Here is a 27142-nt window from a genome sequence, read left to right on the forward strand (position 1 = left end):
TCAGCTGAGACCAAGCATGGAAAGTTTAAATACATAAAAGGTGGTTTTTGCCAGAACATTGTGAGTAGAAGATGACTCCAGATTATAATGCTACACTCTTCCTCACCTTGCATAGTTAGTTTTTGCTAATGGCAGTACACAACTACAGCTGATACAAGTTTTGTTACAGATTGCTGTAGCCACAGGATAACTGCATACATACAAACGCAATCTGCATATAGACACAGAGCTGTCACAGTGTTGATAGAGACAATTCTAAATACACACATGTGCACACATTTTTTTTACCTTGTGGTTGAGGATTTCTCCATAGGAACCCCCTCATCTGGTTATGATATGGAGGAACAAAAGAACTTCTGTGTGTTTGTTGGAACCTGGGATTAAATTCTCTTTGCCGTGTTCCTGAAAAACAGTATTTACTAAGCAACTCTAACTGTAAGATTAAAGGAAGAAAAAGAGAGACAGCTTATTCTTTTTTGGGAAACAACATTTCTTACTTTTATGCCAAAATACTTATGCACAATTACAATTTCTCCAAGCTAAAGTCAGACCAATAAGCATGGGTCTGTCTTTCCATCTACGCACGTCATGATTACAAGCTGTTAACAAGTGTATTTGGAAACCAGATCAAAATTTTATGACACAGATTTGGAGACTGCAGTCATTACAACAAACAGAAATCTCTCTCCAAATTGGAATCACAAATCATAACTAAAATGGTTAAGTACAGCTCTCAAGCAACAGCAGATGCTAACAAGGTCTGGTATCATAAATTACCAACAGATACCCTTAGTTTTCGATGTCCAGCACCAGTATGGTGTAGTACCACAGCAGAAGTATTACTGACACATAATGCAAAGTACTGAACTAACAGAAAATCAGTCTTGTTTAATTTGCTCAAGGAATTTTGAAACGGTAATTTTTATCTTCACAGACACAACTGATCAGGTATTAAGCAGGTAATAAACATAATAGCAGCATATGCACTGTGATTCAGTATGAATTATTTCAAAGCCTCAAAATCCCTAACATTCAGACTGATCGGCGAATGGTGCTAAAAACCTTTCAGATGTTTTTTCCCCCTAAAAGTCAGGCATATCAAGTGGGAAAAACAAATGCCTTTAGTAAAGTGAGCCATAAAGTTGACAGGGGAGGAAGCAAAGTCTTGGGCAAAGGAAAAAAAAAAAAGGCATTGTCCAGGTTGCCCAAAAGCCTGTATTAGTCAATCCAATAAAAAGTATTCTCTCTTCAGTGCCTCACTAGGACCTTCAACTATCAACATTAAAATAGCTTCCCTGAGGGAAAGAAGAAAAAAGCCTCTGAGTCATCTAATTCCTTCTATAAATTAACTTTAGTCACTGAGTAAATAGCAGTGATGTTTCAGTCAGTGAAAGGTATTTTATTTACTGCATATATCTCACTACCTGTGTAGCTAGATGAAAATACTATTCTATCCAAACTTGGGTAATTGAAATCACATAAATTCCTGAAACCACAAAATACCTCCCCAGATCTCTCCTTTGGTTTCTTGGAGAAAGATCTTACAATTCACTTGGCTTGATAGGCTGCCTATGTAAATGCTGCTGCTGTTGAAAGATAATTGAGCTTATCAATATATTGACTTATTGAGAAAATCAACACAATGCCAACCTGTGATAAATCCATTCCCCCTTGGTCTGCTATGTATTGTTCTTTTCTTTGCCATGCAAGCCTTGCAAATGAAAGACTTCAGATTCTCGAAGGGTGTATACAAAGACTCCTGCAGACAAGAGGGTTAAAAATCAATGGATGTGCTAATTTTCTCTCTTCAGGTGTAGCACAAATAAATCACATATACCACAACTTAGCCACACTCATGTATATATGAAAGTGGTAGATCTGGTTCACATTTTTTTTCAGGAAACAAAAAAGTTCAAATATTTCGTATTAAAAGTGGATTCTTGGAGAGATGAGTAGAGGACAAAGCATATAATTTACATTGACCCCATTAGGTAATTCAGTTTTCATTTAAAAAAATTGATCATGAACATATTCATTACTGAGAAGCACAATAAGAAGGCTAACAAAGTGATAACATCATTGCCTCACTGCTTTATGAGACTATTATATCCAATTTTCTGTGTGGATAAACAAACTAATATGATTACTGTTATGAAAAACAGAGAACTAGATAAGATGAGCTTAGCATATTTTTTTTAATGCAAGATGGTTCTATTTTTGATTCTTATCAGAAGTTTCCCATTTTTTTATCTTTAATAGCTGCTAGGCTACAAAGAGCTCAGCTACACAAAAACTGGTCCACAAATATATCAGCTGCATATAATTTTTACATTTTTCTTTGGTACAGGAATCTGCAGGAAGTAAACCCTAAAATGTTCAAGATTTCTAGTATGCATGTAAATGTTTAACCAAGATTGTATTTCTACTGCAATTTTTGTAAAGCTATTAATGGAATTTAAGCCCATCATAATCCAAACAATGATTCTGAGATCTCCCTGAATCCAGATCATAGAGAAGGGGCCTTAGGAATTAGGAGACAAGCACCAAACACCAAAAGGAGTAATTTTTTCCTATCCTATTACTTATCTTTTCTATAATAAAAAAATCCCATGTAGAATATCTGTTTTCTGAAAACAATGCTGTCACTATCATCAGATTAGATTTATGGTGCTCAAGGGCAGATTGTTAACACAGAAGTGCTGAAAGATCTTGGCTTCCAGCAGTACATTAAGCTCTGCCAGAAACTAAGCACCAGTTGAACTTACAATAATAGGAAAAACCAATCACATATGCTTGTTGCCTTGCCAGTGTCCCCAGCTAAACTGGCATCTCTTGGCAATTCTCCCCAAAACAGATTCTTGTCTCAAACTGATAAGCTGGAAAGCTATTTTATTGGTCTGGGAGCTATCTCTGCCATATATGTACCATAAAATTGTACTTAAAAAAGAAAAAGGTATTTAAGCTACTCTAAAAATTCACAGGGCTAGACTGTTCTTCCCCACAATAGAACAGTTTATCTGGGGTTTGTTTAAATGAGAGTATCAGGCTTTTCAAAACCCTAACCCAGATATTTTAGTTGATCAAGAAAATTTCCAACTCTGTTCTAGATATCTAAGCACCTTCCTTCCTTTAAATCTAAGCACCTTCCTTCCTTTAACCTGATCATATCAAGATTTTCAAAAGCTGGCTAAAACATACTACTTAACACATTTAAAGCATGTCTCAGGGAATATAAATTTTCTACAGATATAGATACATATTGTAAAAGTTACACACTACTCTGGAATTCTACCCAAATGGAAAAGAATTATCAGGTTCACATAGATCTGTACAGGTTCATATTTTCACATTTATTCTTTGGACACTCTACTGCACTGCAAAAGTCCTACATGAAAAACTGGAGGAAGCACTGGCCCAATTCAAAATCTACTGAAATCAACAGATCAATTAATGGGAGCCACAGGATCTGGGTAGAGGCTATAGTCCTAATCATATGATTGATTTCATATGGAAAATATTATCATCCTCCTCCTCCACGCTGAAAATACATACATTCCACCCACCCACACATGTCCCACTCATCATTGCAGATCCAGATGGTATGTAACTAGACACAAAATTAGAAAAGAAAACTAATTGTACAACTGGTATTGAATGCATGAGATTAAAATCACTGAAAACTGCTGTGTCTGTACTCACTTTTATTTATTTTAACCTCAAGTGATATACGTAACAGCAGGTAAAAACATTTCAAAGATAAAATTTTCAAAAGGAACTAAATGATACAGGATTTTCAGTACCACACTGAAAAGAGTCACATTAATCAAAGGTCTTAAGAACTATCTACACAGATGAGTACAGATCTACCCAAGCATCCCTCCACATACTTTGTGCCAGTGGGGCGTGAGCCAGGTCTCGTCCAAGGCTTCACTAGCATATTCCTACCACCTTGCCCAGTCAAGCAGACCCTACCTCTGAGCCTGGACATGATGCCACCCTAACACACCAGATGTGGCCCATACCCAGCAAACCCTGCTGATATGTCCCTGCCCTGGCCTGGGCAGATATGTTTTAAATGATACTGGTTTTATGGTAATATAGCATGCAAATTGTACAAATCTCTAGCTTGTGGAAAGTAGGACTGAGAAGTAAGTAAGTACTTGGAGGTACAAGAAGGTACCTGGTGAGATTCTGAAAAAATACCTAGGATATTTACCTTCCTCCAATTTCCAGTTCCTCTTTGAATTCACCAAACCTTCAACTAAAACTTTAGGCTCCTTAATAACACTCTTAAACACTTTAAAAATTATACCCAGTATGTTTACTGAAAGACATTCTTAATATGTTGCCTAAAATCTTAACGGAAAAAGATCTCTTAATATCTTAGTATGATAAAACTATTACAGGAATTATCATATTTTGAAATATGACAACCATTTTGACACTTCCTTATACTATTTTCTGAGTAACAGAAACAAAAATAAAGGTAAAATTATAGCTTCCTTCATAGCCTCAGTATGTCTATCTTCTTAGTTGTTTTTGTTGGTGGAGAGGACAAAAAAGGAATAAGGAAGAGAGGAAAAATACAAAGAAAGTGGACCAGTGTAAACATGAATATTAAAACAATAAACGAACATGCACAGGTACATTTATCAAAGAATACAGAACTGTCTAAGAGGTTGCGATTACTCACATTGCCTTCCAAAAGCTCCTCCAAAGAGCACCCTCGATGTGACTGCTGGTATTTTTCTTGGAAAAGTTTTCCATCAAACACCTGCCAAGGCATCAAATCATCCATTCTGAATGGAAAGCCACAGGCACTATTGGCCATCAGCAAAGTTGAAAGGCCGCGAACAACAACAGCACCAAGATGCACACCTCTGGAGTCCACTTGTGCAAGCTGTGCACACAAAAGAAAACAAACCAAAAAGGGGAGACCTCACAAATCAGGAAATATAAGCAAACCTACCACCACATATACCCATGCAAGCAGCAGAGCAAAGATAAACAGTCCCATAGTTGTGACAATGATGGGCCTCTACTGAACAGTAGAATTCATCAAAGGATTCTGTATCTAGGTTTATTCAATAAAATAGAAGTGAAGTTTGTTTTAATAAATACAGCATCATATTCAAGTTTTTAAGACAGAAACAGTCAGAATGAAAATGGAAAGACAAATAAACGGCTATTCTCCATAGCATTTCTGAAGAATTAGCAGTTCCTCCCAAAGAATTCTGCTAGTAGAATGTAAAACATGAACTGGGAGTACAAAATTATGTACACAGTGATCCACTTAACCTTCTAAAGTTTGACCAGCCAGGAAATGTTACAGCACTTAGAGATCATTTAAATTATGAGATTTGACAGAACAAAGTTTGTTGTGCCCAGGCTTTTTTTTTAAACACTCTAAAATTTCCTTTGACTGTAGTCTGAAAGTCAAATTATTTCACTTCAACATGGATGTCTCCAGAAGAAATACTAGAACGGTGTGATGACACCCAGAAAATACAAAATGTGAAACTCAACAACACAATTAAAACTCATGGCCAAAATAAACTTGATGGGTGAATTTAACATCCTGCTGTGGCAGAGCACAGCAGACTACAAAAGCCTTGAATTCAATATGGGGAAAACTGTGATTTTAAGTATTGTGTAAACTGTACAAAGCTCCTCAGTGGGGAATGCCTCTTCCACAGTCTGTACTGAAGCAGCCTGTCAAGACCAGGAGGGATTCATAACAGTGTGGCCATCAATATTGTCATCTGTGGCAATTGTTGTACCCTTACAGTACAGTTTTCCTTACAATATAAATTATACTAGGAATGGAATAGCATTCAAAATAGTCTGGATCAGAAAGGACAAAAATGTGGCTCAAGTTTGTCTTAGTCCTAACTCCTGGAGAGCTGTGAAGTGTTTGCTTGAAGTGCAATGGGAACTACTAACAAAACCAACATCTTATATCTTGAAAGACCCCCAAAAGACTTAAAGTTATGCACATACAGCACCAGCGCCCCATTTAAAAAAATGGCAAGTAATAGCAGACAACAGGAAATGTTGCACTAACAGATCAGAACATTTTCCTCCCTAAGGCCCACATAAAATCAGGAAATCTTTGCTACCATCATGGAGCTACAAAGCTTGCACCAAAAGAGACAAACAATAAATTATTTGGAGAACATAACTAGACCCTGGTCAAGGATTTAGGTTTCCTGCATTATTAAGCAATGAGCTTAATGTCTGTTGTACAATTTGACTATGTGAAACTGGCTTCTGTGATAGGGCTCCCACTAACCACAGGCAAGGGGCAGTAGGGTTCTCTTAAGGTGACCTGAAGATATGAGGTGTACCTCCACTGGCTGTTTTTTCCACTGTGCAAAAGCAAAGAGGACCTAGAAATGACAATGCAGGCAAAAGATACCAGGAAGGGTGGAACAGAGCCCTCTGGGAAGAACTTCTGCTTTTAGTGATTCCTGAAAAGGCATCAAGCTGGCCATCAGGGCACCGACCCAACATGACACTCAATACTTGAAATTCACCCAATGCAGATAACTGAAGACAACCACTGACATCCAGATAAATGCAGACAATATAAGCTAATTAGTGCATCCATTTAGAAGATGAAAGGCCTGTGACAGAAGATGAAAAGCCTGAAAAGACTGTGACACTTCGTACTTGAGTAAAAGAGACCTTCTTCTTCTTCTCCCCACCCTTTAAAACAAAAGTATTTTCAGTATGGGATCAGGCGATTGAGTTTCAGGAAGTTACTGTCTCCAGATGTAAGCTATCATTTTGCTGGCTGACACTAGTAACTACATGCACACTCATAACTCTCTTGCTCTGGCAAGCAAAGCAGGTCTTTGAAAACCATTAACAATGCTGAAAGGTACTTGAAAGAGGAATGTGGTTTAAGTGAGCCAGTACTACTGGTACTAAAGGAAACTGCAAGAGTGCACACAGCCAGTTATGCTGCATCTGAGAGATTCTTATCTTGCACTAGACAGATTGTTTCTAATCAAAACTTAAGACCTGCTAAGGAAATAAGTCCACATCATTACAAGCTTTAAAATGGAATCTGATTGGTTTGTGATTCCACAGTGAACCTTTATGTTGTGGGGTTGCTGAAGGTCGAAGAACAACAAGTGCCAATCGCGACCACAACAGTGCACCGGCGGCAATATCGCACCAACCGAGACTCCCTGATTCCCATCCATAAACTGATCCGTAGACTGGACAGTCAGGGAGTGATCAGCAGGCACGCCCCAAGGGTACCCAAAGGCCATTCAAAACCTTCAGAACTCTCAAATGATGCTGCTGTACTTGTCACTGGGGCTGGTGTAGGTGCTGTGCTTGTCGGCTCTCTCACCACCAGCTTCTCCTTTTCTGAGTCCAGATCTTCCTCCTCTGCCTCGCTGGGAAATGCTGCGTGGTCTCCTGCGTCCTCCTGGGGCTCAGGCTCGTGGGGCTCGGCAGGCAGCTGCCGGGGGATGCTCTCGGCCGCCGCAGGGCTGGGCTCGGTCATGGGGCTCGGCTCCTCCACCGCCTCCTCCCGCTGCTCGGCAGCCGCCTCCTTTCCCTCCTCGGCCGCCCCGACTTCCTCCACCGGCAGCCGCTCCCTGCCGAGCCCCGCGAGCCTGAGCCCCAGGAGGACGCAGGAGACCACGCAGCATTTCCCAGCAAGGCAGAGGAGGAAGATCTGGACTCAGAAAAGGAGAAGCTGGTGGTGAGAGAGCCGACAAGCACAGCAGCTACAGCCCCAGTGACAAGTACAGCAGCAGCATTTGAGAGTTCTGAAAGTTTTGAATGGCCTTTGGGTACCCTTGGGGCGTGCCTGCACTCAGGATCAGACAAAATGGCCGTGGGTAAAACACACTCTGTGTGTGTGCCAACATGGTGATCCCCATCACAATCAGCAGGCAGGTCCCAAATGACTGCTACTGTTAAACCAGGACACTTTACAAGCAGGAAGTGCAAAGAGAAAGAACTGCTGGGAAGCCTCAGAATTCCCTCTTCTTTTTTTTTTTTTTATTTATTTATTTATTTTTTTTTTTTTTTTTTTTGTAAACTAATCCAGCTAGGGAATTCTCTCAGAATTTATGCATCCTGGTCTTTTTCACAATGCAACAATAAACTGAACTTTAAATAACTTCAATAAAATAGAGGATTTTGACAAGCAGTACAGCTTTCCTCTTAAGCTACAAGGAAAATGGATGTCAAGCTACAATTAGCAGCAAAGGAGAGCAACAGCAGCACACCACCACTGAATCAAATGACCAATTTCTATCAATATGATTTATACCACGAACAGCCTCTTTGTTATAGATCAGTACAAAACCAGACTGAAATTGCCTCTCAAACAAATCAGTATCTTCTGTCACTGAATTATCAGCAAGTACACATAACATCAAAAGATTTAATTGCTGAAAACAAACTTCCATAAAGAATAATTAAAACAAATATTTAAGCTGTTGAAAAGAGTAAATGCTGTCATCTGCAGCAAGCAATTTCCCATCTTCTAATATAATGGCTGTGACCCATATGACTATTAATTCATACCTTTTCATCATTTATTGACAAAGATGCTTATACTGCCCTTTTTAATCCCACTGGTACCAAGGATGTAAAACAGCTGTTAGAACAGATTACTAATACTATATGTGAATGTTGAATACCATCTTAAAATAAAGCTTTCATAACTTTATTATAAAACTAAGCACAGAACCAACCCAAATATGTGATTAACGCAACCTTCCTCAGTAACATTATTCAAGTTAGTGCAAAATAAATGCATGCAGTTTTGCAGAACAAGTGCGTAAATGAGAATCTGAAACACTGATCTTTTCAACTACACTTGAGACGTACTGGTTAAGAAGATAGAGTAATGTTGCTGTTGACAGGTTTTACACGTAGAAGGCTTCACTGTCTAGGGATACCAATCCAGAACTTTCCTAAAGCACTAAAGTGTCAGGTGTGGGGGAGTGGTTATCAGGTAAGGCTTGTTTTTCAATGGAAATCAATATTAGCAAGACCAAGGCAAGAGCTATGAACAGTGATTTCTTTATTTTAATAAGACAGGAAATACGTTCACTAAAGGACAGTTTCTATTTTCCACGTCTGGCAATGAAAAGCAAAGAAAATGAAAGCACAGTGAGTCTATAACAATGAGCCTGTGCACATGGCAAACCACGCTTGCTTTGCCATGGGAATGCTCACAACTGCTTGGTGTCTGCAATGCAAAGACGTCACGATGAGAAGTGGAAAATTCCAAAAGAAAAGAAGGCTTGCCTTCCAGGGCATTACACCCTAGAGATTACTTCTTAGTGGAAATTGTGTCTGTTCGTTCTACTATTTTTATAAACTCAGGACCCCAGTGAATCATGTGAGATATACCCCTGTGATCCTGCTGCTGCTACTCTTACCACCAGCTGATGACATTTGTGAGAGAGAGAGACAACGGAGTGCGTGAGAACTGCTCCTCCTGCACCAGCTGCCTGCACTGTGCCCCTGCTGCTGCTCCTACAGCAGCAGCTCCCCACCCTCTTAGCATTTGGGGAAAAAGACTACTTTTCCTATTTTCCAACATTAACTGAAGACTGAGAAGAGAACTCAAAGTTCACAGTCCTCTAGTATCACTGAAGCAGAGGTTAGTGACACTGCACAGAAGGCCTGAACTGAACTGAGTAAAGCCCCCTTGAAAAGACCAAGAGAAGGGCTACAGCACGCACATCACTAATATATCTGGTTCTTATCCTAACAATCTGAGAAATGTCTTTGCTAGCAGAGCCATCCTCATAGGACATATCATGCCTTTTTCTGCTGTAGAAACACAAGGCTTTAGCTTGTCGACCACAAGTTCAGGCTGAGCTCTGTGCTCATGTGCATTTCCCCTGACTGCAGAAAGAGGCTTTGCAAGATGGAAGGTGTTCGCTCCAAGAGCAGTTCGCAAATCTAGACCCAGAGACTGTATATCCTGCTGAAGAGTTTTTACTTACCGGAAGAAAATACATAGATCTTCTATGTGAAATGCGAACTTCAAGGTCAAATTACATCTAACTAGAATAATAATAATAATTAAAAAAATAAAGATGTAAAAATATCTTTATGTTTTAACGCAATACTACTGGTCCTCCAAGACTTTGTGGTTTCACAAGTGATTTTTTGATAGAGGTGTAAACTTTCTCCTATGTGTTTTGAAAGCTGCACAACCTCCTTTCAGGAACATATAAAAAACCCCACAACTCCTTCACCACTCTACAATAGGGAGTTCAGAGGGTTCAAATTCTGTTAAAGGATGAATAGATTCTACCACAGTTGAAATGTGAGGGCAAGTATTTAAACATGTCAGCAGACATAGATGAAGGGCAGAACCATGCTCACTGGCAAAGCTACTTCACTATCTTCATTTCTAGAAACCAAGGAGAAAGGTAAATATATGATAATAATTTTAGAGTTCTTTACTTCTGCTACTTCACACATCATCTGTACCCTGAGGCACTAAACACTTTCATATTAAAACTGGTTCCCTTAGTGGGATTTTCAACAACATTCTGGGGACACACTTTATCAATGAAAAAAATTTGGATTAATAATTGTTACTTAGGTTAAAGTTGGTTTTATGCATTTTTTCCCTGTCTATTGCCTTCTGCCTGTGGTTGAGCTGAATATTGAAGATATGACTACGACTAACATTTTGAAATATAAATTTTAAAAGAAATAACTTTAAAATTACATAAGGTATTTTTATCCCACTCCCCCCTTCCTCAGCCCAGCCACCCCCTGTTACAAAAAGGAAAACACAACACTTAAGGACAGGGTATTATTTGATAATTTCTTATTAAAATTAATAAATTGAAGAACAATAATTAAAAATCAATGAAAGCTGACCCAAGCAATAATCTGAGTACTTCTCTAGTTTAACTGGTTTATTTTAGATTAATTTGAACTCAGTTTATTATCAGTATACTACTTCTTATATTACCTCCTCAAACCCACCTGTATTTTAAATGATCAAATATTTAACCATAGGCAGTTTATGCCCAAGCAATAAAGGCAGCAGGTAGATCCTATCTCAGGAACTTGTCATTGAAACAGTAAGGCTTACCTTTGCCTGGGAGAGGTAACACACATTGTGTTCCAAATATAAAGAGATAAACCGTCAACTCATGACAACTTCACTAAAGTCAAATTCACTGTAACAGAAAGTATCACTAAAAAGAGTCTTTCAACCAAAATACAGACTGCTTTCTTGTATTCCAAATCTTCCTGCCTTCAGCCATTAGTACAGAACCAAAGAATCATAGAATGGTTTGGACTGAAAAGGACCTCAAGATCATCTAGTTCCAGTCCCTCACTCCCCACCAAATTCCCAGTGTGAGTTGTCAAAAGATGTTGTGCACTGGAGAGCTATATGCTCTGTTCTTCAGCAAAGATAACCTAAAGTAGTGCAATGGTGGTAAACTGAAGGAGTGTTATCCTACAGAGATGGGCTGGTGAAACAGTACATTTATTTGGCGTCAATCAGCTTTAAGCAATAGGCTGCTGGGAGTGTTGTACATCACCTGCTTCCTTGACCTGGCAAATTGAGTGGGGAGAAGTATTTTGAAAACAAGACTAAGGTTTATTCTGATAAAAGACTACGGCTTAAATTAAGCTCTTCCTGCTTAAACAAGGTGTGTGTGAAGGAAAATGAGGATTGAAAAGAGATCCTATGAGGGCATCTGCTGCAACAGAAACTAGATAAACCAGTTTTTAAACACTTCTAAGGCTTTGCAGTAAATATTTACCAGTAAGCAACCCAATTGTTTAGTATTTATATGTTGAGGAAAGTTTATTGAGTGGATTTTATCAGGAGTTTGATGTAAAATGATACCTCTCTGTGGAACAACACTGTTATTTACATTAAGCCAAAAACTCCAAAGTAGTTGTCCTAAAAAAAACCTTACAAATTTCTTTTACCTTTAAGCACCCTCGAAAGTAACAACACAAAACTACTACTGCTAACCAATCTGCAAGCAGATACAAATCTCCTTCAGTTCTAAAAAGTCTGCTTCTCATTTCTTGTTTGGTTTTCAAAAATATCAGCCTTTATCAGAGCTCTGAATCGTATCTACAACAAACCCCAGCATAAATGACATTTCTGTGATGATAAGTGTCACAAGTTAAAAAGTTTAGTCCCTTCAGCTTATTTGTGCACAGTTATGTCCTAGACACCACACTAGCACCTGCAAAAAAAAGATTAAAATAACATTATCTTTCTGTCTTTAGCCACAACTGCCTGCCTCTGATCTAAATGATTACTGGGCTAATTACAGTCCATAATACATTGGATATTTACATAATATTTGCATAAATTTTGAGCTACAGTCATCAGTCTAACATCTGACTGTAGCCCAGCCAGCAGTCATGTCCTTTCTATAAAAGTAAATGGATTCATTAGGATTTTAATTTTTACTGTCTTAAATACTTGCTTGTGGTTTTGGTGACAAACCTTTGAACTTCCTTACCCTTCCTTCATATAGGTAATACTGAATTTATTTGGTAGTAAAATATATTTAATTTGTTTGGGACTCTGAAAACTCTTAAGATCACATTTTCTTTTCCATTTTTTTTTCCCCAAACACAGTTAAATGTTCTGGAATTATGAGAAGGGGAAGTACTGGCAGCTCCATCTGCCTTGCAATGAATGAAGTTTGTCCCCAAAGAAGGACAAAGTGCTAACACACTCCTGGTATGTCTGCACCAGGAACTGATGGGCTCCTGCGTGTGCTGTGTCATTGGCATCTGAAATGGTTCAGTAACTATCTGAAATTTTTTCCCATGCTTGTAGCAATGTCTCCCTCTCACATGGATGCCCTAATAACATGATGTCACATTAAAGGTTCCTCCTGTTAGGCAATTTAAAGTGCCTTCCCCTTATCCCCAGCTGTCTATTTAAAACAACCGGCAGTAACTTACTTCTCTCAGAGACTCCTACATCTCTGTCAAATGTGGCTGAAATTAGCCAACATATTAAAAGTTATTAGTGGGCATAGAGGAAAACTTCAAATGCTTGCAAAAGGTCACTTCCCTCACTAATTACCAGTAACATTCCATTGTAAGCCCCCAAATATCAAACTTACTCCACTCAGTCCTGGTTTTGGGTGGGATAGAATTAGTTTTCTTAGTAGCTGGTGCAGTGCTGTACTTTCGCTTTAGTCTAAGAATAATGCTTATAACACACCAATGTTTTAGCTGTTGCTAAGTACCCTAAGTCAATGACTTTTCAATTTCCCATGCTCTGCCAGTGAGGAGGGACACAAGGAGCCAAGAGGGAGCACAGCCAGGACAGCTGACCTGAACTAGCTAAAGGGATATTCTACGACCATAGAGCATCATGCTCAGTATATAAACTGGGGCGAGTTGGCCAGGAACCACCAATCGCTGCTCAAGTTGGGATAGGTATCAATTTGTGGGTGGTGAGCAGTTGCATTGTATATCACTTGTGTTTATTGGGGTTTATTCCTCTCTTTCTTTTCCCTTTTTAAATTTTCTATCATTATTATAATACTATAATAATATCTTACTTTATTTCAATTATTAAGCTGTTATCTTAACACATGGATTTTACCTTTTCCTGATTTTCTTCCCCATCCTGCCAGGGAGGGGTGGGAGCATGGACTGAGTAAGCAGCTGCATGGTACTTTGTTGCCAGCTGGGGTTAAACTACAACACACTCCTTTACTTTCTGACACTCACTATATATATTTCTGTATTCTACTCTACACTGGTTAGCTCCTTTACCAAAATCTTTAAAACGCGGGGCTTCATTTGCCACTACCTGCAAATTGACCATATTCCTGATTTAAAGTCCTTATCCACACCTTACCTCAGCCCTTCCCTTCTCCTTAATCATAGGACTCATCCATGGAAAAAAGTTTTGAGAGCAAAAACCCTGCCACCAACAGAACCTTGCCACCAACACAACTACTCAGCAGGGCATACTTGGCTACATTTGCTAATGCAGTGTGCCCTTTCACAGCCGTAGATTATACTGGCAAATGTTAGCTGGTTAGGCATCCACTGCTCAGAGTGCTGCTATCTGGTGGACTATCTTGTGGACATTTTTTATAGTGTACTATGAAACCACTGCTGTGGAATAAGACATCATTGTGACTACGAAGAAATTTTGATAGATGGGAGTTCACTGCTAAAACTGTCCAAGGTTTAATTAAGCAAGCTTAAAAATGAGTTGTGTTTTTCCTCCCCGGAATCAAAGTAGCTATTCAAGATCTATCTAATTGTCCTAATGTATGACCATTCCCTTTCTCAAGCTGTTTTGAGTATATACTTTTTAAGAGCCTGATCCAGTGAACCTCAGCAGAACTACATTAGGCAAAATTTAATATATCTGAACCTTCTAGAAACATTATGCTGACTGTTGCTAATGTCATGGCTGGTATATTATCATGGCTCTTCAGATAAAACTGTCATTGTGTGAAGATGGTTAGCATAGAGAAATCCAGGAGAACAAATACTGTTTGCCAGTGCAATATAGGCTTTGCTGTTTGTTGGTTTTGTTTTTTCTTCTCCTCAGGTTTCTTTGTATTGCAAAGCAGCTGCACAATAAGACTGTTGATACTACAGTTCACCTTTTGAAGTGATATAGTCCAAGGTAAACAGTTTTGGCTAAGCAGTTTTCTAGCTGTTAAGTCCACAAGTTGAGGAATAGAAGAACCGGTCTGCTTCTATTTCACAACAATCTCAAGTTCCAAGACAAATCAAACATGAATCAATGCAGTAGTAACTCAGATGACCTATGAAAGGAACTGCCAACCTGCAACCTGTGACCAGGTATGTTTAAGATACGAAGAACTGATTTGTAATTAAGTTGCGAGAGTACCACTTGCAGGATACCTATTTCTTTTGGAATGGAAAACTGCCATACTTGAAAGCTGCTATCTTTTGGCATAAGAACATCAACTCTATGGTATAGTTCAGATGAACACATACAGTGAAATTAGAGAAGCCCTGTTTGGTGCACACACCTATTACATACAGATAGTTTCTGAGCCATTCAAGAACTAACTACAAATAAAAGTTTTAAAGAAAATATCATTACTTACGTGTAATATTCTACGTATCAGCACTATATCAGAGCAAATTGATACAAACAGGGAAACGGTATATGTGAGAGTAACAGCCATTTTTAAAGGTGTACTTAAAATGAAGAAGAATGCTGTTTAAAAGAAAATGCACGCTCTGTAATCAGCCAAACTTTGGGATGGCAGCATTTAAGCCAGCATTGGACTCTGCAGGCACTTTGCTGATGAAACAAGCATTCACTGACATTCCAGCCTCAGGAACTGATCCACAGCCATTTTAAAACAAGAGGTACTCAATTTTTTTTGGTTTTTTTTTGGCACTAGATGCTGTGCCAAAACAAACTTCCTGCAGAACCACTGTGCTTTTAGCCTCCTATAATTGAAAAATATTACTCGCCATTGTTGCTAGACCAAAGCATGCCTCTGTTGTATTGAGCCTCAGTGTACAAATACAACATACAACAACTGCGTAATTTTGCTAAAAAGTAAGTAACACTGAGAAGACTGAGGGATGGTTTTACAAAAGTGTATTGGTACAGCTCTGCTTTTATTAGATTCAGTAGCAAAGCTCTCATTGACGTTAGTAGGAATTTATGGAACTTCAGTACTAGCATAGAATATTTTCTGCCAAGAAGTATTTTTGTGTCTTATATGCAGAAAGTAAATAGAAAACTACTGATAAATAGGAAATTATACTTAGGTATTCGTTAACTGCCCTTGCTAAAACCAATACACACATAACTTTGTATTTGGCAAAGAAATGAACGTCTCTTATATCTATCAGGGAATATATAGCAGCCCAGCTAAATGTAATATACCTTTCTTGTTAATGTGCTCATGCTTCCTACATGTGCCTGTGCTGCTGTGACACTAGACGAGCTGATTAGATTCCTAAACAATTAACTAAATCTCCCCATAAATCATTAATTTTTTTTTGAGATAACACACAACCACCTGTACACATCTAGTGTTTATCATCTCTGTGTTTTGTTTCCAACACTGGGATAGAAGTGTCTTAATGGAAAATGATGTCTTGAGGTGCTAAGATAAAATGCTGGTAGGTGATGTTATAATGTACATGTATCACTTTCCTCCTAACGCAGCCCCATTTCTCTATAAAAAGCTACTTTAACCACATCTCAGCTATTGTTCAGTGAATGTCAAATGAAATAATCCCAAAAAAGAGGTGAAGGGGAAGAAAATATACATGTGACATCAATATTAATGTTAAGAATGTATAAAAAAAATCACATTTATACAGCACTTTTTGCTAAGGAACTTCTATTATTGCAACTACTGATGCATGAGTGTTACAAGTAAGAACTAGCACACAAGAAAGAACTGAACAGTTTGACCAAAGTCACAGAGAAAGCAACAAATAGGAACTGGACACCATTTTGACTTTTAACCCCTGGACAATGATAACGTCAGTCAAGAATACACTTGAAAAGAAAGGGAACTAATCAGTTCCTAGTTAGCCTGGCTGTTTCTCATATCTTCTTAGATGAACATTTCTACAATAGCAATTTGAAAAATTCCTGTATATCCTACAAAGCACTGTAACCATATGCCTAAAGGCTTGTTTTATCTTCTTTCTCTATCCACCTATAAATGGCTCATTAGGTCATTTCAGAAACCATTTTTGCTTCTCTGAAGTCACACATAGCCATCTGCTTCTCCAGCGAAAGCCAAGACAGATGTGCAGCTCGCATTCCTGCTCAGGCGTGACAGGGGCACGGAGGCAGGTGCAGGCAGCCCTGAGCAGATGACAGGCAGGTGCATGCGTGCCTCCGCTTCCTGACGGCATGCTCCCTTCCCTCCCTGGCTCCAGCCCCTGCATGTCGCCTGCCCTGTGGGGATACAGGTCACCCCTTAAATGCAACCCCACCTACACCATGCAAACACCGCCTCCAACCATCATGTACTGCTTGATTCTTTCAACATACCATATGCAAGGAATTGAAAACTACTTATCTCAGGAGTAAACATACACTTTGACCAACACAAACTTGGCAGGAAAACGTCAGCTGATACCAGAAATTATTATTATTTTCCCTCTCTATAATGAGTGATCTCTGATTTTTTCAAAGTTGTCGGTTTGCTTAATATTTTGGGAGCATTTTATTATCCTCACTATTAAATAATTATGTTTCACTTCCTGCAATATTATTAGGCATGGATTGAAAATTAACAGTAATCTTGTTATCTGAAATTCCAGTGTCTTTTACCTGAAACATCCGGAAAAATTCTTTATGCTATATAAACTCTAAAAGTATTTATAACTGAAACACTGCTGGTATTTCCCTGTTGAAACCTTGTTAATAATGAGCTACAGGGCAGTAAAAGGGGAAACTCACAAAAAAGCAGAGCAAACTTACACAATTATTGAGGAAAAATGCAACATCATCCTCCACAAAAGGAACAGAAATCCTCCCTTTTAAGGCTCTTGCTCAAACTCTTGCCCAAAATTTTCTCCATAAGCAAACTGAATTCAACTAAATGAATGTATTTTTCTCAGAAGGTAAACGAGCTGATCTAGTCATGCTGGGGTTTGTATTTGTGCCAGTGACACATAACAAAATTCACACAGTTATATTATATTCACAGTTATGTGAATTCTGATACTAGAGTTTATGTCAACTGTAAAAAATGTTCAGGGAAATACACTGTAATACTACTAATAAATATACCAAATTTGGTAAAGACGAAAATGGAGGAGAATAGGGCAGAACAGCAATTTTGTCTCGAAGCTGAATATGCAAGCCTAAAAAATACTTTTTATATGTTTATGAACCAACAACAGCAAAGGAACAGTTGTCCATGCAACAGGACCAAGAAAACTTGAATTTCTTCAGAACTTCAAAAGATGCTTATGAAAATAGCCACAAATGTAGAGGTGAGACTTTCAGCAATGCTGTAAGCAGTGAGTAACTTCAGCTCCTAAGATATAATTGTATTTGCACTCATTTTTGACCCCTGACATTTCCAACAGTCTGCCAGTTACAATCTCACCTGTCATTTTCAAAACACTTTTCACAGATGCAGATGTTGTGGGATTACAGATCCTGACTCAATAAAGCATTTGACAATGCACTTGAATTCCATTTTAGTTAATACTAATGTACGTCACAGAAGCAGGTCTCAAGTATGTAAGAGAGGTTTATTTGTGAGATCTTTACAATATTCTTATGAGTATTTTCTGTTTTACTCAGTCCAATTAGACTTCAAGCAAATATTTATTAGGAAACAGTCACACAGGCACAATAAATACACTCCCTGGAGAAGATAGGATTTTTTTTTTTAACGCAATTATATTTTGAAAAATACAGATAACTCACAAAGGCTGTTTCGAGTCTGTCTTAAAAGTATCCCATCTAACGGTGTTGACAAACTTATCTTGGGCTGCCAAATAGCTCAGAAGATTGAAATTCTGAAATGGTCAGAATCTGGGTATTATTTATGCTTTTCTGTCCACAAGGCAAGGGATAAAAGATATCAAGTTTAAAAATACAGAATAGATTCGGCAGAATCTTTCTGAAATTTGAGGGACCCAAATCAAGATACCTACACACTGCTCTAAAACATTGTACTTTTTCACATGAATGTGGCTAAATATCCCTCAGAAAAATACTCAGAGAAAAAATCTTGTGCAATATTAGTATAATGCTATTACCAAGCTAATTTTGCTTCCATGACACTGTACAATACAAAATAGCTGAAGATTATATGAAACTACAACTCTTGCTAAAGCTATTTCTGCCCATCAAACTAGTAAACTAGTTTGCCAAGTATTTGTTTTATTATTATTATTATTATTCCAAAAGCTGGGGGAGATTTAGGTTAGATATAAAGAAGAAATTCTTTACTGTGAGAGTGGTGAGGCACTCAAAAAGTGCAAAAGAGGCTGTGAATGTTTGATCCCTGGGAGTGTTCAAGGCTAGGTTGGATGGGGCTTTGAACAACATGGTCTAGTGGAAGGTGTCCCTGACCATGGCAGAAGGGATGGAACTGGATGATCTTAAGGTCCTTTTCAACCCAACCCATTATGATTTTATGATTCTAAGTAATACTTAACACGCATTTTGTGAAAGTTCATTTGCAATCAAATTGCACAGATTCTCTGGAGCTTACCATTTAAGATCTAAAATGACTGCTCATCTTGCATAAGTAATACTTTTTAAACAACTGAAGGCATTTGAAAACTTGAAGGAATACATTTCAGGGCTTGACTTTCTTATACCTCATATACAGCCAAACTGTTCCTTTTACAAGTGGCACAAAAGATGTAATTACTCCAAAGCAGATATTCTGGCATAACTGGATTATTTTTTTTTTTTTTTTATGCAAAGCTATAAAGAGCTTGCAAATGCCACAAATTCCAGCAGTGATATTTATGTCCAACCATGCATCTGCTGTTAACTTTGAGTTCATATTTTCTGACATACCTTTCACTTTTAAAAGCATTTAATTGGACCCAAATGTCATCTACCAATTTCCAGGTATATTTCCTTTTTAACCAAATCTTTCCATGTCATCTTTGGCCACGACTTTAAGAAAAGATGCGACTGACAACTTTATACCTCCAATGCAATTTTCTCATATATTCACATATTTAGAAAAATCTTAGAAAAAATGTTCTTGTGTTTATAAGTCATTATGGTCTGTCCTGTTTGGCCAGTATTTTACATGCATTACAGGTAAAGATGATCTATAATTGCACTTGTAAACAACCAGGGCCAGCACAGTACAAGAAACAAGACTGCAAGCATGACTGCTGGTGTCTCTGTTTCTCAACAATGGCCTCAAAGTTAGACTGATGGCTCTCTGGGCTTTTTGCCAACACCACACACCAATTTAAAATAGAAAGGAGGGAAATAGGCAACCTGGGGTCTAAAATTTAATTCTGACCTTATGTATAAGCTCTATGGGAGGCCTGGGCAAAGCAGAATGTTAATCTATCATACAAGGGAGGCACAGGGCAACTAGGGGAAAAAAAAAAAAAACATTTTGGTATTTTGAAACCGTCAATCTTGAAAACTGATCAAATCTTCATGTATATACATTATGTTATTCTCAGAAAATACTATTTAAGGTGAATTTTAGTTATATGTCAACAGCCCACTTTCTTTCAGCATGAGTTAAACTATGGATTTTTCTGGCTTTAACCCACTTTATTCAAACCATGAACATTTATGCTTCATAAATTTGCAGGTTTATGGATCTCATTAACTATGACATATGGATACTATATCAGAAAGTAGATTTGAAAGTGAGGATGAAGAGAACTTTTCAGCCTTATCAGCAGAACAGGCTCTATTCACATTTTCTCTCATACTTCACAGTGGAAGTTTAGTTTTCTTTTGCTAAAACATATTTGCTAATGGACTCCTTTGTAAGAAAAGAATAATTTTTTTATCAAATCAATGTTCTTCACAGAACGGTCTACAAGGAGTAAATATTTTTTCCTACATTTAAAATAATAATACAGTGTTAAGTCCAAAATTGCAAATGAGCAAGCATATTCAGAAAATTTTGCAGATGCTTACTAAGTTTAACATAACTTCCATGAAAGCTCAGTTATTAAGTTCCAGGGATCAAGTTTAACTTCTCAGTGGAGAATAACAAGTATGGTAAACAAACTAAACTATTCCTCTATTTTCCTACTATAGAACCAATATATTAATCAGATATGTGTTAGTGTAATCAACTGCACTTGGATCCTTCAATTTTAAACACAAATACATAGAAAATTAAGCTGTTAAATACCTACTGGTACCATATTTACTAACTATTGAAATAATTTAACAGCATAACTCAATTTTGTAAAACTACCAAATAAACATAGTAATAAGTAAAACCAGTTTAAGCTATTCTGGGACGGAATCATGAAAATGAGATGCTTGAATTACAGTGCTCAGAAAGCCTGCTTTACTGATCATTATTTTTACAATATTTATATAAATTATTCTATTAGTTTGATTTCTGGACTTTCCAAGAGAAAATTCACAGGACATTATCACCTTCATCTACACACCACATTTCAGAAGCACAGAAACAAGAAATAAACCACTTCTTGCTCTTCCTGTGAAGTGAGCTTAACCTCATATGAATCTTCAACTTGATCCAGGTGCTACCACAAAATTATAGGTGACATATATAAAGAAAAAGAAGTATTTTTTTGATGATTAATACAATATAACATCTTCTCTTAATATAGCTCAACAAGACAGAGATACACAACCAGCTGAGAAACAGCAACTATTCTCCTTTGGGAGATCCAGGCCATCAAAACACAGAAAGGGAGGTTAATCTGAAGGCAATGGGGGAAAGTTCTGAAACTGTTATCCCCTATTCACAGCCTGGGAAAGTTATAAAATTATGTGAACAGCTTTGAATTAGTAGAACGACTGCTGATAAGCAGTATACATGGATTAGTATTACGTGCTCAAAGACAACACTCAGATTTATAATTTCATAGAACCATAACACAAATGAATCATGCAAAGACATCTAATTCAAACAGAATAAACTTCTAAGCACTTCAAACATTTACAAAATAGTAGCTGTGAGTGTACCTACAAACAATTTGTTTCAACACTTCCTGCTTATTCTTGCCTTCCTTTATGCTTTTACTGAATGACTATCACAACAGACTTGATAAAATGATGATACACTCAATGTTAAGTGCAACACTGTGCAATAATATCTTCAACAGAAATAACTCCTACATTTTTTCTGTTTTCTGTATTGCCTTCAACTCGTTGCTTCTTTTTTGTTACACAGACCTAATACTTGGTCGGCTGCAGAACAAATTTGTGATCAATTCTGAAAAAATTCATAGGAGACTGGACTTTGTCTGTTACAATGAACCAAATAAAGAAATGGGAATCAGACTGGTCCCTGTGCACTAGAAATGAATGGGCAGTAATGGGAGTGGTTGGGTTACCTACAACAATCAACAAAAATCAACAAAAAGTACAATCAACAAAAAGTACTTTTTGCCATCAATAAAAAGTACTTTTACAACTCTTAACATGGACTCTTCAAAGTAGCAGAGAACTTACTGGAAATATGAGGAAGATTTTCAGAGTGAAAATGTGTTAAGGTTCCAAGCATTTCTAACCCTTTCCCTCTTACTTTTAAGTAAGCCTACAACTCAAACAGCCACTGACATGTGCAGTCTGTGCTGTAAGCTGCTAATACTTTGAATACAACTGCAAGCTATGAGATTGAAAATACTCTTGTATAATTAGATATGCAACAACAACTATTTAGATGTTTCTACTGCAATAACCGACTAGGAATCTGCTTTTCCACATACGGATTCAAGAAGATAGGAAACGAAAAAAAGAACCAGATTGCAGAGAGTGTATAAAAATATTGAAAAGAACTCCTGAAAAATTATCGAATAGTGTGATACAAAAGGTATTTGCTACAGTGGGCCACATTAGGTAACAACATTTTTTCTGCTTTAGTTTCTGTTATGTTTATGTTCTCCCACAAGTAGCAGTACTAAACCTTATGTGATATAGTGATTTTCATATAAATTAGGCCCCAAAACACTATCCTTGAGAAAAAAGAATAAAGCAATGTTGCATGACAGGATTCACCATTACAAATTTTCCAACAGCTGGAAGTCTGGAAGCCAAGTCAAGAAGAAATCTGAGAGGACTGCAATCACCAGACAATGTTGTTTGTATTTTACTTTTTTTATCTGATTAACAAATCACATTAAAAGCACATTAAAAGCCTATATATTTACCATGACACTCAGTTCTTGTATCTGAAAAAAACTTAGTGTAGAATTTCCCCCCAAAAGATTTATCGCACAGTTGCCATTAACATTTTATACTATTCAATTAATCCAGTCTGTACCTGCAAACTTGCCAGTTCAGCAGCTGACTTCCCTTTGAGGCAGAGAACAAGTGCCACAAATGCATTTAAGTCCTCCATAGAGAGGCTACTGACCTAAAACAGATGAAAAAATAACACATTATCTGAAAGCTCTAAAAAGGAACTTTCTGAAAATAGACTCTTCTTGCTCAAGCACATCAAACATAAATCAACCACCTCATGAAATTATGACCACCATGAATACATCATCTAAGAAGACACTTAAATGGAACAAAATACTTTCACAACTTGTATGAAGCACATACCCCAATGCCTGTGCAAAGTGTGTACACATGGATTTCCACACACCAAAAAAAATGCCCACTCTTCATGTATTCCCTTCCCTTCCCTTGGATTTTCTTAATTACAAGAAATTTCTTCATCTCCATAACACTAAGTATAGTAAAAACCTGAGATTTAAAAGAAATATAAATTTCTTTATAATCAAGACCCTGAATGAAAACCACCTCAGTGAGCCACAGACGTGATCACCCTTAGGATTTTTTTCAAAGGTTTACGTGGTTATCTGTTGGAACCTTTAAAATAATCTAAAATAGTTCACTTACCCACTTTAAGCTAAATTTTAAAATACAACAAAACATATTTGGATTTGTTTAAGGTTTTAGGCTGCATACTTAAGCTGGAAGAAGTCAAAACTATAAGAAAACTAAACCTAAAACGTTCCAGGGGAAAAACATGAGGAAAAATCCTAAATTCGCAGTAACAGTTCACTCTAATACTTCTATCAGAAAAAGGAGAATGGAGGCATTTACTGTTGTGAAAAAGTATTCTGAGATTCTATAGAGGCACATTATCAACTCAGGAGAAAGACAGTGCCTCTAGACCAGCTGGGCTGATTCCCTGACAGTACCAGTCCATTTCTGATCATTTGCTTCCTCTACCAAGAACACTATAGATAACACATGTGCACCAGGACCAAAGATCTGTTACAAATGTTGAGCCTATAAAGAGGTCTCTAAGTGAGATCCATAAAGCATTACAACTCTTTATCAGCTGGAATTTGAGGGAAGGTTTCTGTTGCAAAGTGCAGAAATGTGCATTGTGGGCTTACAGTAGTTAAAAGGTTGCCTAAAACTCTGCATTTACTTTATTTTTGGGGAATGCTGTGTACATCCCATTTCAATCTGTTAAGAGTTTCTATCGAGGCTATTAAAAATCAAAAAGTGACAGAAAAAATGAAGGAAATAAAAAATTAACAAAAAAAAAAATAAATAAAAAAAAAAAAAATACTACCCTAACAGAGTAGATCAGTCAAAAGACTTACAAATACCAAAACACTTCTTTACAGAAATACTTTATTCAGTCACCAAAGCTGGTGGGTTATCGTAGTTCCATTGTCAGATTTCGTCCAAAACTGCAAGAGCTTGAAAGAGAAATTTCCCCTTTCTTTGCAGTTTGGTATTAGAATGAATGAATTTCAACAACTTTAAAGACAGACCTATTATTTTGTAATTTTTTCACTATTTCTGTTCTTAATTTGGAGGATATTTGAAAAGAACCCTCATGGAAAAGATTATTCTTCAAACTGACACTTTCTTCACATTGCTAAGATTTGTTTATTTCACATTTTTTCTTGTTTGGAAAAAAACCCCACAAACTTGCATCTTAAGTTTTCATTAAATACTTGCACATGAATTTTGAGGAAGCCAGATGGGTAGGTTAGTATGCTGGCTCCTGCAAAACTCAGATTAGATGATAAGTAATGACATTTTTAAGAAGTATACTTCTCTCTTACATGAGCTGAAGGAAATGATGTTAGCCTGCTTCAAGGCAACCTTTAGTTGCTCATCTTAAATCACCTTTGGAGTAAAAATCTGCCTTGCTTCTCTAATATAAATGTAAGACTGAAGTGTTAAGTAAAGACAAGAATTAGGCCACAGTTAGACAAGCATTGTTCTCTCAGCTATAAAACAAATGGAAGCAGCATGGCTAGCTTGAAACGTGGATGCTGGCATTCTTGCTCTCACGTTTTCCTCTCAAACACTCAAGAAAACAAATGGACAACTAAGCAACACATAAAACAACTCATCAGTGAGAAACAGTTTAATCCAAATCAGTTCCCTAGTCTGGTTCACAGGGTAGATTGCATCAGTGAAATTCAGAGGGCAGAAGAGACTCAGGAAAATGGAACAGGTGTTGAGAAACTGGCAATGTCATGAAAAACCTTCCATGAAATTAAGTCCATTGCATGTCCTCTGCTACTGCTATTGCTAAGTCCTCTGCTATTATTCTTACAGAAAGCATCAGCTGCAAAACTGCTTTCATCTTTGTTTTTCGCATTCACCATTGAAATAGTAAGTTCCGAAAACCAAATCCCTAACAAGCAGGGTTTTTTTCCACTTTATTAATTATGCCGTGATCAAGGCTCAGTAAATCTACATTTCTGTAGGTGTTCTGTCCTGTTACTCTTCTTCTTAATCCCACTAAAGAAACCCCTCCAAAATAATTTAGTAATCATCCTGTGAAAGGTTATACAGGATATCATAATAAATAAATGAAAGAGTGAAAATAGATAAATGAAACTATGGTTTCATATCCAAATACAAAAAACACTTAAGAGTAATTTAAAAGCTAAGTATATGATATGTATCTTGCTGAACTGAAACCACAAGCCATGAAATTATGTTTAAGAAATTTTATCTTCAAAAATCTTTCCATTTATATTCTGCTATGCAAAAAATAATAATTAAAAAAAAGAGCTATATAGATAATTCCTATAGTTCCCGTATGTACTTCCTCAATGCATTGTCTAAGTTTGAGCAAACTTGTAAAAAGGAAGAAGAAAGGAAAAGTCAGGGAGAACTTGTTGTCATGCAACATACACCAGTATAAATCTGTTCTCGAGGGAAGCAAAGTCTGAGAGAAAAACAAACCAAAAGACAAAATGCAGTTCAGTGTAAGGAAAAGTACAACAGAGCTTATCAGATTAGATAAAGGCATTATAATTTTCTCATCCTCAAAGAGGAAAATCTTGTGAGATTAACACTTGAAAGGTGGCAAGTACAGACAATATATTAAATACCTAAGAGAAATGTAAATAATGAAGCAATATTTTATTTCACCTCGTGTTCCTTTTTGTTACAATTAAGGTAGTCTGCAGGCTGGCAAATGCTTGGAATTATAACAGAACTGCTACCTAATGATCCCCTATTACTCAGAATTTAATGAGAAGAGCCATATCCTCTATTCTGGCTTGAAACTGAGTAGATTGGCAAGATGGTGTGAAAAAGTAGTGACAGCTGACTAAATATTTATATAGTTTGTTGGCACAGACTGCACAGTCACCTGAGGGAATGTCTTCTTTCGATGACACAAAGGAAACACAAAAAGAGAAGCTTTAATTTGCAAACAGGACCACAAATGCAGGGGAAATCCCTCAGTTTACACTCTCTCTGTTAAACTGCCCAAGGGGCTTTGTCATGGGCATGTGAAAGTTATGATTAGCTATGAAAAAACACAAGTATTTCTTGAACAGCATGACACATGTTAAATGAAGTAATTAAAAATACTGTAATGCAGTATTATTATACTTGAGCATCTATGCCTATGGTAAAGATTAAGAGAAAAATCCAGCATAGACTATCAGGGATGACAGCTGAAGAAAAAGCAACTGTCCCAGTTACCTGCATCATAAGATAGACCAGTAAGCAACAGAATGCTGCAACAGGTGCTTCAAGACCTTGGAGATATTCCATCCCGTCGTGAATGTGAAAGCATGCCAGAAATGTACTATATCGCTGCTTTTCCACGTCAGGTCCTTTGGCAAACCACAGTGTTTTCAAATTAGGTGTTCCACCTACAAAAGAAATTCATTATTCTATCTTGGCAGCAACAAGATAAAACATGCCTACCTCATTACAATCTGAAAGGAAACAACTGATCTGCTCTTGGCACTTGCAACGACAGAGTTGAAAATGAAATGTATTTGACAAAACTTGGCATTCGGGGAGGAAAAAAAGAAGAAAAGGCCTGTAATTTAAACAAGTTGTATTGAATACGGGCATGTTTAAGCAGAGTGGGCTGAATTCAATTGTTACAAAGATGCAGAAGACTTTGAGACAGCAGGCTTTTATTCTTTGCAAAAAATCTGCCTACAAGTGTGTCCTTTCCCTTGGGGGTTCACAGTATTAAATAAGGTTAGGTTCATCATA

The 27142-nt window shown here is 37.3% G+C and overlaps 1 protein-coding gene across 1 annotated transcript in view; it reads right to left on the reverse strand.

The window, feature by feature from the left end:
* Positions 1-27142, reverse strand: part of FAM120B (family with sequence similarity 120 member B) — a gene marked incomplete at its 5' end in the record, with an annotated part of 53775 nt that overhangs the window by 6753 nt on the left and 19880 nt on the right. Inside the window, 5 exon segments of the mRNA XM_080616481.1 lie at positions 289-402; positions 1651-1759; positions 4694-4900; positions 22953-23045; positions 26615-26787. Coding sequence (XP_080472607.1) covers positions 289-402; positions 1651-1759; positions 4694-4900; positions 22953-23045; positions 26615-26787 — 696 coding nt within the window.

This window comes from Psittacula echo (assembly GCF_963264785.1).
Source record: "Psittacula echo genome assembly, chromosome: 4".
Classification (NCBI taxonomy): domain Eukaryota; kingdom Metazoa; phylum Chordata; class Aves; order Psittaciformes; family Psittacidae; genus Psittacula; species Psittacula echo.